This window comes from Pleuronectes platessa, chromosome 2 (genome assembly GCF_947347685.1).
Source record: "Pleuronectes platessa chromosome 2, fPlePla1.1, whole genome shotgun sequence".
NCBI classification, from domain to species: domain Eukaryota; kingdom Metazoa; phylum Chordata; class Actinopteri; order Pleuronectiformes; family Pleuronectidae; genus Pleuronectes; species Pleuronectes platessa.
In genome coordinates this window covers 12834138-12849011 of record NC_070627.1, presented here as the reverse complement: position 1 = coordinate 12849011, position 14874 = coordinate 12834138, and the positions used below count along the sequence as shown (strand labels likewise).

The 14874-nt window shown below is 40.2% G+C and overlaps 1 protein-coding gene across 1 annotated transcript; it reads right to left on the bottom strand.

Moving 5' to 3' along the window:
• Window positions 1-224: 224 nt before the first annotated feature.
• fkbp5 (FKBP prolyl isomerase 5) lies at window positions 225-14764 on the bottom strand. The gene is made up of 11 exons (XM_053445997.1): window positions 14323-14764; window positions 8834-8966; window positions 8561-8705; window positions 7662-7804; window positions 6508-6622; window positions 6223-6379; window positions 5034-5124; window positions 4802-4885; window positions 4173-4358; window positions 3816-4055; window positions 225-3076 (listed from the first exon to the last, which is right to left on the bottom strand). The coding sequence occupies exons 2-11, from the start codon at window positions 8936-8938 to the stop codon at window positions 2969-2971; spliced, it is 1374 nt and encodes a 457-aa protein (XP_053301972.1). The 5' UTR covers window positions 8939-8966; window positions 14323-14764; the 3' UTR covers window positions 225-2968.
• Between the last annotated feature and the right edge of the window lie 110 nt (window positions 14765-14874).

The window sequence follows — 14874 nt, the reverse complement described above, 5'->3', positions numbered from 1 at the left end:
TTGGGAAGACTGAGGATTGAACCGCCCCTCTAGTTGGAGGACGACCACTCTACCCCTCAGCCACAGCCGCCCCAAACTTCATGCATCTGCATCTTAGATTGACTTGTACACATAAGAGAGGATCAATGTGTTACACCTTATTGAGAACACTGTCTATGTTTAAGATCTGCAAAGTAAAAAGTTTGTATTTAAGTTGGAATATGTGTACCATTAAAATACAATGATGAAAGAATACAGCTTTAATTTATATTTGTTATAATACAAATGTATCTAGACCAATAAATGTGATATTTCAGGAAAGAAATGTAAAATCAAGCAATTAAGAAAATGGCCATTATATATTGGATAGACGTTATAAAATGCAGTTCTGTTAGTCTACGCTTCAACTCATACTCAATTTATTTAAGATTTCCAATCTTTCTCTCAAAAACTCCTTCGTGTTTTTTCATATTTAACAATTTTAATGACAATATAGCTGTATTTGGCAAAAGCTATGTCTGAAGATATTTTACTGTAAAATAGTGGCCTGTAACTTGAATAATAACATACTTCTTTAAATGCAACTCTTGCATTTATTTAATGCTTTCAAAGTGCAAAAAAATAAAAACTATATAAAGAAGACATGAACAAAGGTACCTTGTGTTTTGTTGTCTGAAAATATTTCTTTTGCATAAATGCTGGTTTAAAACAACGCTCACACTTTGCTGTACAGGGCAATGATCTTTTGAATACATTTAAAACATTTGATATGACAAACAGTAACACTTCACTTTCTAATAAAACCAAGCTCACATCAGTCAGGCTACAGTTGAACCCGCTGCATTTTCTCCTGCTTGGTGTTGTCAAAGCCCCCCAAAAATATTCCTGAAATTTACAAAGTGATGAAAGTAGCAGTAGGAGGCCTGTAAATCTATCTGCAGTCGAGAGAGGGGGATAAATAGTCTGTATAATCGCCTAAGGAAAAAAGTACTTCATGCTCATTTCCACTGTACAAAATGTTTGAATGTTCAGAGCCAGCAGTACTTGAAAACATTTAGCAACAAGCAGTTTAAAAACCTTGCTAGCATACAACAGTATATATTAAACACACACACATACACACGGTTGACATTTTACACAAAATATTTAAGACAGCTAAGGTTTTCATTCTGAACCAACCGATCATTATAAAACATCTGGAGATTATTGTCCGGATTTGATCCAGACATTTTCATGAAAGATAAGTGTTGGTTTTACAGTCACCAAAGTGCATCGTTGTCCACTATCCACTGACATTCACACGTTTAAAAAAATAAAACACAAAATAGATGCAGTGAAATCAAGAGACACCTTTTCTGGGACCGAGGCAAAAACAAAAGAACGGCACTGATGTGAAATTATGGAGTTGATCACATTACCAGAGTTGAAAGAAAATTGTGAAATTTGTGAAAGACTGAAAGAAAAACGGTTGTTCTGAAGATTTTAAAGAACTTTTTTATATCTTAGTTGTGATTTGTGTGTCCGTCTCCCACCTGCACGCACACAGACAACACCGGTGGGTCCGCCCTGTCAGTGACAGCGGTGGGGTTGGGGCTGATTTCATGATCAAATGCCTTCTCTTCGAGGTAAGATTGAATCCCATGATACATTTTTCTGACAGTAAAGGTAAAGCAGCATGCGTTCACTTGTTTGATTCAAAGTGTGTGGGCGCTGACAATCATTGCTGTGCTGTTAGCTGATTGATCAGCGCATATATATATATAGTTTGACAGTTGCGCTTTATTTAGATTGAGGATTTTTAAGCTGCCTTCAGTTTAAAATGTAATCAGTCCATATAGATTATGTTTGTTTTTTCTGTTATCATGCCAATAGACGTCTATCATCTGCTGTTTTTACTGCCTACTGGGTTTTAAAGACAAAATATAACGGTACAACAAATGAATAATGGCCCATCATGCATGTATTCATGAATAACTTATTTTAGTGCATGCACAACCGTGGTCTAACTCAAGCCAGACACGATGCTTCGTCCTTGCCCAAAAACAAACTGCTAAATTTGAATTGTTTTTCTATAAATAATCTTTCCAACAGTTCTTTTATAGGCAATAAAAAAATATTTAACCCTTTATATGTAGTCGCTTACTAAACACAGTAAATATGTTAGTAGTTTGTGCTTTTACAGTCACTCGTCTCTGCTTCTGCTGTTTGCTGATTGGAAACATGAGGAGGAACATTTCAGTTTATTTCTCACGATATTGAACGTTCTTGGGTGAAGGAGATTTTAATTTTGGTAAGTTCTTGATTTGTCTTTTTCGGTATTTCCCATCATTAAATTATTTCAGGCTTGTTTGAATGTCTATACTCAATATCGAAGCAAAACATTGATGGTTATTTACTTTTCTTACATCTTAGAATTGATCGTGTTCTCCTTTAACACACCAATGATCTATCGGGATGTTTTAACACCTTATATCCAAAGTACATAGTGCACATAAAAAATAAAAAAAATTGCAAAGTTTCAAGTCTGAATCCCAAACATCTTGTGACACATGCATGCAGCTGCCCGAGAAAAGGCTTAATACCAAATATAGGTCTGACAGTGCAGTTTTGGAATCAGAAACACACTGTCGAGGCACATCTCAGCACTACACAGCCTAAAGACAAGGGAAGTGGAACTCCTCTGTGTTTCTGGAGAAACTTGATATATTTTAACGGGGCTAGAAGAGCTCACCAGATCTTAATTCATTGATTCTGCTGCACTAAATCCACAGGGATGAGCGTCCTGGCAGTAGCACAGTCCATGTGACAGGAGAGATGCTGTTTGGCTTGGAAATGTTCCTGCTTACACTCTGTTTTATATGCAGGAATGGTGACGCTGGATTTTGGGATAAAGAGGTTTGGATTAGAGGCTTTTATTTGACTTTGTCCTTGCCTCTGCTGCCAGGGCTTGGAAAGCAAAAGGAGGCTTGTCTTTTCCCCCTTTCAAGTGTCACTGGAACGACGGGCAGTCCTGACTACTCCGCCGTCGTTTGATTCCAACTTCTCCGTTCTTGATGCTCCTCGTGCTTTCATTCCGCCTCCTCTTCGGTTTCCCAGTCTGTATGAAAGACAAGTTCACCATCATCAATGTCCATATGTCCCGTGAAACTTCATGAGAATACACTTAAATATTCAATCAATTAAAAAGTTAAAGTATGACCTCAGTCATATCAATTAAAAAAATGGACATATATACATATGATTGAATGGTAATATCCATAAGTTGTTTTAGTGACATGTTGTGTCAAAAAGTATATCAATCACAACTAGAGGTCAGAAGTGTTTCACTAAAGAAAGCCCAGTGATACACAGGAGGACAATGCAGTGCAACACTAACTGAGAGATGTTAAAGCAATTATTTAACCAGCTGCGATAAGACAACAATAAACCAGAAAAGACAACAGCAAATCAAATAACACAACCCCATAATCATAAAACAAAAAGGCAAATAAGACAACACAACAACAAATAAGAAAACACAATTGTTGTGTTGTTCTTATGTTTTTCTCTGATTTGCACTTCAGGACGACCATAATAAATGGTTTTCCTCTAATAAGGATAAATAATGCTGGGGCCTTGATAGAAAGTAATTTGTTAAATAAAATTATAAAACAGTATGAGAACTGTTTTGGTGAGAACTTAAACCTAACCACTTCCTAAAAAGGCCACAAATAAGTGACTCTATCAGTCCTGTGTGCGTGACTTTGTTGCAATAGCATTAATTACTCCCAATAATTACAGTGAAAAAAAGAAAAGAGAAAAAAAAAAAAACATGTCAGAAAAGTGACTTTACAGACCTTGGCGTCCCGTTCAGCAAATTTCTGGAACATGTTAGCGTAGGTCTTCTTGTCCTGTTCGTGATGTTCCTTCATCTTGCGCTGACAGATGGAAATCTGAGCCCGGGCCGCTCGATTCGAGGGGTTGAATTGAAGCACAAGCTGAAAGTCTACCAGAGCGAGGCTGAACTCGTTGCGGTGGAGACGTGCCTCCCCACGACGGTACAGAGCTTTCTCGTTGTGCTCTTCAATCTCAATCACCTAATCCACACAAAACAACAGCACCCACAGGGATTGGTTATGCAAATACGCAGAAGAACAGCAGCTACAAAGAGACACTTTCCTTTTGGACAATCACCAGGCGCATGCTGCTCTCACCTTGTTGCAATTCTCAACTACTTGGGAGAACTCCTTCATCCGCAGGAAACACAATGCTAAATTAAGGTGGGCCGTCACGATAATGTCTTGTATCTTCTTCTGCTGATCCATCCCAGTACCACACTCCATCTCCAGCCAGGAAACAATGCGCTGGTACTGGATGACGGCCTGGAAGATTCTCCCAGCCTGATAGAGGATGGTAATGATCTCTTAGAAAAGTATAAACAAGAAGAAAAATCCTTTGTCGTGGCACTCAGACCTCTGCCAAGGTCCAACAGGCCCCTAGTCAAACCACGTTTAAATTCAATAATTCCTGATTCTGTTTGGATCCGCACAGAATTACCAAAAATCATAAATATCAGTGCCCTTCATTTTCTCTAGGAAATGGTGAAAAACACCCCATCTCAAATTATTAAAGGAGGTGAAAACAAATTCCTGGATTTTCCCCTTTCTCCGGATTCCTGGAAAATTTAATATTTTTATCCTTGGCCCATAAGCCCCGCTTCAACTAAGATTCAATCAATTGTGTTCTGTAGTTTTTACATAATCCAGCAGGACAGAGAGACAAACAGCAACAACAGCACAACTTCCCCGGCAGAGCTTTGAAATGATCCATGTGGGAAACATACCTTAAAATACTGATTTCCTTTATGCTTCACTCCAACAGCCAAATCCAGCTTTTCAATCAAATCCATTTCCCAGGATTCTTTAGCCTTTTGGAAAAAAAGGTGAGAATCACACAAAGTGAGTAAACACAGTTGTTTGTCTAAGGCAGATTTACCCAAAATAACACAAATGTTGAATATAATATATGTTATATAATATATTAATCAAACCATGAAAAGTAGAAAGAGAGCTCACACTTTGAAACTCTTTGAGGGAGACTTCGTAAACAAGGTCTTTGTCTGGTCCAACTTTGTACTCGGATTTACCTTCGGTTCCAAATCCATACCTGTAAAAGCACGAGAACATTTAGAAACAAACCTGCGTTGTTTTCTTCAAACTTCACATCATTTTAGAAATAAAATGTATACTGCTTTCAGAACTTGCAGTGGAAGAAGTATTTCCCATTGAGATGAAGGGAGATGCTTTTAAGCTGGAGAAGCATTATGGTTTGTCCTCGTCGTTAGTGTGTCTTTATTTTCCACTGTGAGATTTGTCTCTGTGTACACTGACTACGTGCTGTCATGAACATGAGGCAGGGTTTGCAACTGCTTTGAATTCCTGGTACTTATCACCAGTGCTTTGTATTGTTTGGCCTGAGGGCATGAAGGGGAGGTTTGTTCTGGGTGGGGTTAAGGGAATTATGATGTGGTTTTGACACTACTTTGTGTCTTGTTATTGTTTCTTACAAATTCTAATCCCTCTCTTTATTATTTCATTTAAATGTTTTCTTTAATTAGAGAAAAAACAAGATGAGGTCTGGGAAAAACAACCCCAGGTTTGTCCTACGTGTTTGTGTTTCTCCAAGCGCTCAGATCATTCACGACTGCCAAATGTCTATCCCTTCATTGCTCAATATTAATCATATAATAATGCAATATGTAACAATATATATCGAGTAACAATCACACAGGATGTTTCTATTGGTTTAATGTATTTTGCTCTTGATAATTCAAGTACAGACATTCTCAAGAGTTTTCCTTCAAAATATGAAGAATACAGCAGGCGACGGCCCGAGTTAAAGGTTTTCATACCAACAGGAAAATATCAAGAGCGTTCAGACAAGTTGTGGCGTCTGGGTTGAGCATGCGGGAGGCTGTGGAAAACACAGTGTTTTACTTTACAACACATCCACATCGGCGTCCGCCCTTATCGCCAAAAGCTCTCGGATTTCATCATCTTTTCAGTTCAGTCTGCTTCCTCTACGTTTACGGCCCCTCTGTTTCAAACTGACATGTTTGTATTCTTCCGGGGTCGTGTTAGCAGCGCCACCGATATGCCTACTCGCTCAGAAGTCTTCCTACTGTAACTGGCTCACTTGGAGTGCCATGATAGAGCAAAAGAAGTGAGAACGATCACATTTCAAGATTCCTTTTAATTGACTCACTTTGGTTGTAAGTAAAGTACACAGCACTCTCCTCTCTGCATCTTGTCCATGGCTCGGTCGACTCCCAGCGGAATGCCTTTATCTTCGGCCTCACCGACAACGAAGGTGACGTCCCTGCAGTCAAACAGTCGACCAGCACAGCTCCCCTCCAGGTGCACTGTGGGACACGCGGCACAAATCACGACACAGTTTCACTTCTGACGTAAACCGTTCAGCTTGCTGGTGTTGTTTGGCAAAACTGGCACAAAAATCAACACCTGTCCTCGAAGCACAGACGGCTGTTACCTTTTACAGTTGCTCCGTCATTGGGATTTGTGTATCCCTCCCCTTTGACCTTTATTCTTCTAATGATGCCGCCGTCATCCGTGAGCTTCTCTCCTTCGAACTTGAGCAGCTCCATCTGTTTTAGTTGAAAGAAGTTATTAAATCATTATTCTACACAAGACTGAAAAACAAACAAGTGGGAGTCATCACACACGATAAAAAAAAGACATAATGATTAATGAAGATTCAATACGGATGAACCAGGCACAAACAACATAGGGCAAACAAACATAATGTATTAGTCAGCTAAGATAATCAGATCCCTCTCTCCTATCTAACCACTAAACATCAATTGTATCCCTTTTATTTCCCCTTAAGTGGCTTTGAAAAACATCTTAATCCACTCTGGCAGTTCGCCATCAGTCTACCATTAGTAGTTCGCCATTAGTATAACTACTGCAACATGTTGAAAGCTAAGCTATATGTTATTTATGCTGGCAGAAATATTCAAACCCAGGACTATGTTGATTATCACTGCAGCATTCAATTAAGTGGTCTTGTGCATTTATTTATAGATTTATAAATAATAAACCAGTGAATGCACCTCTTGCCACATTCAGTTTGGTGAATCAGATAACTTTGGAAACTCAGCCGCTGTTTTAGAATTCAAATTAAAGTAGGTTTCAACAAAGTTTTTAATGCTAGTCCCTCCCAATGGAACAAATAATAGTAATAAAAATAATAATATTTTCTTTGAAGACATGTGTTGTTATTAATTATCTATTTATACATTTGTCTCCAATTATAAAGGTATAAAATTATCCCTTAATAAAGACTATATTAGAATGCGTGTTTCTCAGAACAAACATATACTGCTTAAAAATGCTAAATAAGAGTAGTTATTGTTACCCAACATTCAATACATGATGAATGATCACACTCAACACTGAACACCTGCTAATATAAGCTGTTGATACAATAAATAATAGTACATTGTTATGACAAAGAGTTTACAAGGGGTTTAACTTGTGGAGCAGAAGCAGATCGTTCACCAAGAGGACTGAGAAAAAAACGGAATCGAACTCCAAACCAACTGTTGAGACAAACACAAAACTCTGTCTGGCACACAGCCCTAAATCTGTGGCACAAAAGGCCAGCTGCCATGCCACACCTACCTCGAACACTATGAGGGAGTTGCGAGGGATTTTGTTGGGACTTCCTGAAGATCCATACGCGTATTCTGGTTTACACAGTAACGTGCACACCTCTCCTTCCTGCATGGACAGCACACTGATGTCCCACGCCTTGAGGACTTGTCCTGTGAGATTATAAATTAAAAAGAAAAAAACAAGTACGATGAGAACAATAACTGGTAACTCAGTCAACATTGGGATCCCTTGACTCCTTAACAACACACCGGCCAAGTTTGAAATTTGAATGTATGAATATTTGTCGAGGAAAGGGAGAGAAATACAGAAATGGTTTTAAAGGATAGTCAAACATTTTGGGGAATGTTCTTTCTGGTGGCAAGTCACGATTCTGTTAAGATGCTGAAGCCAACAGCCAGGTGGCCTAGCTTAGCATAAAGTATGGAAACAAGATGAAGGGGCGTGTTTCCATAACTATGTACATATTAGACAAATGATATTTAAACCTGCAGAGAGGAACCTTTTTCAGTTCATTATCTAGGTTGTGAATATATAGTATAATACCTCTATAGCCTACCCAAAATACTGTACAAATGCCAACCTGCAACAGCATCAGAAACTTTTATTGGATGCATCATAGGTTTGTATACACTATATACTCCTAGTTGCTGTAGCCTGTAGCCATTGCTCCACTTCTTTATGTCTGGCAAACGTGCTATTTGACATAAAACACATTGAAACCCGAGTGCCACAGACACCGCAACTCATTTGAAAAGGGCTTCAAAGTACCAGATGTTCGTTTTTGACTTAACAATCAAGAGAGTGGGGTCAATTCTCAAAATGAGGATGTTTCCAAAATACCCAGCTATTCCCTTAAGAGGCAGCATTAACACATCACCAGGTTTGACAGTCATGCATGAACTCACCTTTTCCCAGATTGAAGCAAAAAGGTTCTTTACGATCTCGACTGCAGTCAAACTTCTTCCCTGTGAGCAGCTTTCCAGTGTAGTGTACAGTCACTCTGTCTCCAATCATCGGTTGGTTTCCATTTAATCCTGGACGCTTCACGACCTGCGTAACAAGACGAAATTCCAGCATTTTCACAGAGAAAATAAAAGAAACAGCAACCAGCAACAAAAGGCATAAAAGAATCATGTGTAAGTCATGTGTAGGGACGATACACATGTAGGGTTAAATACCTTGATGACTCCTTGGTCTTTGTTGGGTGTTATATCGATGCCCTTTGCCGCAAATATGGCTGTGGCTGACTGGGCATCCATAGGTAAATCCTGATCAGTGGTCATTTCTGCACTGGGGCGTTACACGATAACACTGCAACAAAAAGTGTGAACACACATCTATGTGTCAGTGACATGAGCCTTAGTAATACCACATCATGATGATTCCGGTTTTCCTTTGAGAACAAACTTAAAACAACGAAAACAAGAATGACAAGCAATGCATCACCTGCCATGGTCTCCTCAAAATAAACTTAGCAAATTGCACACACTCAAATATCAGTTCTCTTAAATTTCATTAAAATCCATGAATAAGAAAAAAAAAAATCATGGATTCAATCCCTGATCCGAATCTGCAGCGAGATTTCATTGGTTTGTCCTGAAGCATTTCCACATCCTTCCACCAAGTTTCATGGTAATCCATCCTTTACAATAGCTGGCCGTTATCTATGTGTATTCTTGTTCACAAACAAACAAACAGACGGGTGAAAACCTTGGAGGAGATTATAATACGTGAAATAAATTTAACCAGTGGAGCTGAGCTGGAAAATCAGGATCAATATGGAAAATGTATCAATACAAGATTTGCATATCTGCCCAGTGAATGTGACTTTTTCTTCACATTATATAACCCGTTGCTATTTAAGGACACATGCTCTAAATTCTTGTATTGAACTGAAGGTACATATACTGTTTTTATTCTGCTGGATCCACATTAACGTGGATTTCTTTTGTACTTTGGAGTGTGGCTGTGATATCGCCCGACGGTATCACAGCTCCACAGATGAAGTGATTACATAACTGTAGATCTAAGTCAAAGGCAGCGGCGGCTGCGGTTGCTTACTTGTCGTTTTTTTTCTTTCTAACGTGCTTTATTCTTGGAGGAACAGTTTGTTCAAGATTATTACTTTATGGACCTATTATAAATGGCATCTTGTTTTTTAATAGAGCAAACTAAGAAACAATCTCATATTAATATCTTCACTGTTTGTTTTGCAGGCGCATTTTTAAATGAATAAAATTGACATTTTAACATGAGTTAGAGCAGCGTATAGACGGGATGGTTTGGGCTGGACCGCGCTCACACTGTGCTTATGAAGCTGCTCCATTACAAAAAGATCCTCTTCGTGTCTCTCAGTGTTTGTGAAGAAGACGATGAAAAGATTTGATCACGACCCTTCAATTCAGCGGTGATATAATGAGTTAATATCACGCTTCATGTCGTCTGGTGATGTCGTGTGGATATGTTGTCATCTCGGGCTCTGTCAGCCTGTGTTACTGAATATTAATAGAGGTTTTTTTGATAGTATTACGGCCTTCACATCCATAACTTATGATCCTTTCTCACAGTTTTCTTCTTCCGCGACAGATTGTCATCCACAAATAGGTGAAAAATCCCCTCATGTATATCGAAGAATTCAGTCAAAAATTATTTCTCGCACTTTCCCAATTCTCTGCTAATTAATTCTCAAATTAATTCTCACATATAAAAAAAAAGACGCAAACTGAATCATTCCTTTTCTATTTCCATTTCTATGTCTTCAAGACAATGTCATAATAAGACAAAGAAATAAAGACATTATTTGAGCAGGAATTTGAAACCATATTTTGACATTTGACAGTTTCAATACACATACTCAGGTTAAATATACCAGACAGGTGAATAGACTGAAGCTTAAATGGTTCATTTCAGTGCCAATATGATACCCTTCATTCTATCAAGTATCACAGATACATCGACTTATATGATGTTCCTATATGCGCTGATATGAAAAGTTAATTTACAATACATGATGCTGAAAAAGAGCATTTTGTTGGTGTTGTCAAATAGATTGTCCAGCAGAGCCTGCTCCGAGTCCATTGTTAATAATACTCCCAGGAGCAGCGTCTGCACCACGTGTGTGTGTGTGTGTCTGTGTGTGTGTGTGTTTGTGTGGGTGTGTGTGTGTGTTAGTGTTTACAACCTAACGTCAGAAATGTCATTGGCCCCATTTAGTGCCACAAAAGAAACCCAAAACTCTGATGTTAATGTTAATTAAAATACTGAACTATCAAAACTTAGAAAAAGGTAAACAGTATTATCAATCTGACCATTCATTAAAGACAGAAAGATAGTGATTGTTATATAGTTGTCGCTAAAGTACTGCTGATAGATCCCTGATGTAGTTTTCCTTTCATTTTGAATACCTTAATTTTTAAAGAACGAATGTTCTTTTTAGACAAAAACCTAAAGTCTCTGCAGGAGCTTTGCCTGATTTAGAAAAAAAAAACAAAAAAAAGCTCAACATTTAGAGTCAAATTTTGATCAAGGATTTACTAATAAAAGAACACAAACAAGTTTGCAACCTAGCCAAACATTCAATGGCAGCTCTTGCTCCACGACAGTTCTATTGCTCCATACTGACAGACAGATGCTGTTTGCCATCTCACACATTCATGTGTCACGTGCAACTGTGCCAGAGCAGTTAAAAAGTTATGACCTGTTGGTGCTACAGCTGCTGAACCTTACCTCTCTGCATTGCAGCCGCAATATGTGTCGACACACATTTCTGCTCTCTCTGTAAACGTGGCTGCAGGCGCTATCAAGTCTGCCCTGGCAGAATGATTCCGTCCGCAGACAATCAAAAGGTTTGCTGCGTTAAGCAATTGGCAAATGCTCTTTGGTGATTATTAATGTGCGTAACAGCTGAGACGTTAGCACTCGCTCACATGGCATCATATCACAGCTGTTCTGGAAGCGTGTCAGGATGTTGCTAATGTTAGGCCGAGGTTATGGAGTAATATGAATTCAAATCTATCACTTATGATGAGATATAGATGGGCTAGAAACAAGTGTTTTAGATCTTCACTTCATTAGCTTCAAAGGTTTCAAGCCCAAAACAAACCAACCCTCATTTCAAAATTATGTCCAGGGACAAAAAAGTGTACCAGTGACGAAATTTGCATAAAAGCTTAGTTTGTGTTGTGTTGTCTGTGTGTCCAAACTTACTTTATGAATAAAGATTTCCATGATGCCAAAATGCAAAGATTTTGACCACACTTTAATTCCAGCAACATCCCCTGGACATAATGTTACATTAACCCTAATTAGAGAAGAGTACGAATACTTTCTTTGTTGTATTGATCTCTTAAAAATGTTTTGAATCATATTGACATTTGCATTAATTCTGATAAGGAACGTGAGCGAGAGGACCGGTTGTGCTGATCAGACAGCACTCCTGTGGCCACTTAATATTTCAACAGAGATAGTTTAAGGTTATAAACTTTGCTCACGGGGGCCAGCATTCTGACGGAGGACAACGGCAGCTCTCATTACCTGCTTCTCTTTTCAATATGCTTCCCTCTGCGATCCGATCGGACTCTCAGAACATCCCAGATGGTGTTGATGACCATGTGCAAATTTTAGGACATTCTGCCGAGGAGACTGAGTTCGTAAAGAGCCTGTATGTATCTATATGAACATTCAACCGCAGAGCTCGGCCTGAGATGCACCATCTTTGGCAATAAGCTCATCGTACTGAACATCGATAGAGAAACCGTTTTAAGTCGTTTTCTCGGTCAGGTCCTGGGAACAGCTAGAGCTGAAGCCATGTGCCTTAACCCACGGGTTAAAACCCATAAAGATTTATCTTAATGAAAGACGCACAATCTTTCCTGCTTCTTCAATTTCCTATCACTCACAAAGACCAAGTGTTCGTTTACTGGACTCTCAAACACAAGTCAGGACAAAATGTCCGTCTCCTCTGTGCTTATACACCTTGTCCTGTGTCTGTAGAATTTCATGGATTTCATTTAAGATGTAATTCGCTGTGCGTGTGTATGCATTTGTGTGTGTGTGTGTGTGTGTTTGTGTGTGCGTGCGTGCGTGCGTACTTGTGAGTGTGTCTGAACACAATGTTCCTTCTATTCACAGTTCCCCGCTGGCAAAGCCTGATGGTGTTTACCAATCTGACCCCTTCACGTACGACACAGCTTACATTTTTGGGATGAAAACGCATATTTCAAATAGTCAAGGTAACCATAGCAATACATTTACAATCAACACAAGTCAAGAAAGCAAGTGGAGCCATACTGAGACAAATTACCACCGTGAATAAAGTCATATAATCAAAAGTAAACTCATTTAGACAATTTCCCAATTTGTCCTCTTGCCTTGCCCTCACGGCGGATGTATTTCCATTAACACAATAAAAGAGGGGGAAAGCGTGTGCAGAGAGTTACAGCACAGATAAGACGGCATGTGGGCAACATGTACCTAAACTCAGTTACCCTGCAGGGAAACGCAGGAACAGAGCACAATGAGGCCGAAGACCACTTCCACAGACTGAGCCCAGTGTGCCTGTGCACATTTACTGCCTCACGTCCTCGTTCCGCTGCTGATTCATACATGTGAACATTTGAGAACACACTGTGCACGACCCGACCAACCATCCTGACTGACTGACATCCTGAGGCACAGCATTGTCTGAGACTGAGCGGGGGGGGGGGGGGGGGGGGGTTCTTTTTGTGACAAATGTATCAGAGGGCATTAAAAAGGAGGCAGTGAAGAGAACTTAAGTTGTGTTATTGATTATTACTGGTAAAGCAAGCGACGACAACAGGAGGTGGTCATCCTTTCCGCTCCATGTTGACGCATTCGGACCAGTAACTTGTTTCCCTGACATCGAACACACTCCCGGAGCGGTTCGAATTCACCTCAGGGACTCAGTCTGAACCCAAGCGCGGCGGTCAGGAGACCAAAAGTCAACCTCAGCATCCAAACCTCCAAGCCCACGATGGCACCCACATATTTCATGTTGTTGGGAGGCTACAATTATCCATCCTGTGACGAAAGGGCTTTTCGAAATGAGCAAGAATCGTCACAGAGCGACGTGGAGTTACAGATTCCGAGGAGCTGTGTGTGATGCAGCCTGTAATTTTATGAAGATACACCTAAGCCTCAGGGGATTCTGGATGTAAACCGGTGTCCTAGTCATCATCATCCAGCGCCACCAGGAGCCACAGCCAAGTACCACACACACACACGCACACACACACACACACACACACACACACACACACACACACACGCACACACACGCACACACACACACACACACACACACACACACACACAAACACACACACACACACACTCTTATCAACCCTTATTTCAACAGCCCTGTGGGACACAGCTGTAACCTTAAATGCCCCCAACACCATCCTCTATCTGAAAGGCGAACAACTTCCACAGGACACATTCACTTACAAAAAATAAAAACACATGTTAAATCGTTCTTACAACGCTACTTTAACTACGCTCTTATTTAAATCTTTTTTCTGATCTATATTTATAACAAGCATTAAATTAAATTCACAAATCCCCCGCGGAGCCTCGTGTCCTCACCAACTCCTCCATCAAGTCAGGAGAATAATAAAAGATGTGCAGATAAAACGTGTGTTACACTCACGTGCGCCCCTTCTTCTTCTTCTTCTTCTTCTTCTTCTTCTCCTTCTTCTTCTTGTTCTTCTTCTTGTTCTTCTTGCTCTTCTTCTTCTCTCAGCCTCCGTGCTGCTGCTGCTTCACCCGCGACTGTTCAGTTCAAGACCCGGCTCTCTCTCATCTCACATCCCGGGAACTAAATGTTCTGTCCATGTGCTTCCCTACGTGGATCTGTTGTCTCTCTCCCTTCTCTCTCTCTCTCTCTATCCTCTTCCTCCTCCTCCTCCTCTTCTTCTTCTGTCCCTCCCTCCCCTCTCTCTCTCGCTCTCTCTCTCTCTCCTCACCTCCACCTCCTCCTCCACCACCTTGATCCCGGTGCTGTCTTTTTGGACGTGCCGGTGAAGTGGCTGCGTGGGGCTCAGACTTCCAAATGACACAGTGGAGGAAGAGAGAGAATAGAGCGAGGGGGAGAGAGAGAGGGGGGGGGGGAGACTAGAGAGTATCGTAGTGGGAGGAGGGTGTTCAGTGTAACATCGAGGGCAGGTCTTGGAAAGCGGCCACAAAGTAACACAATGTTCCG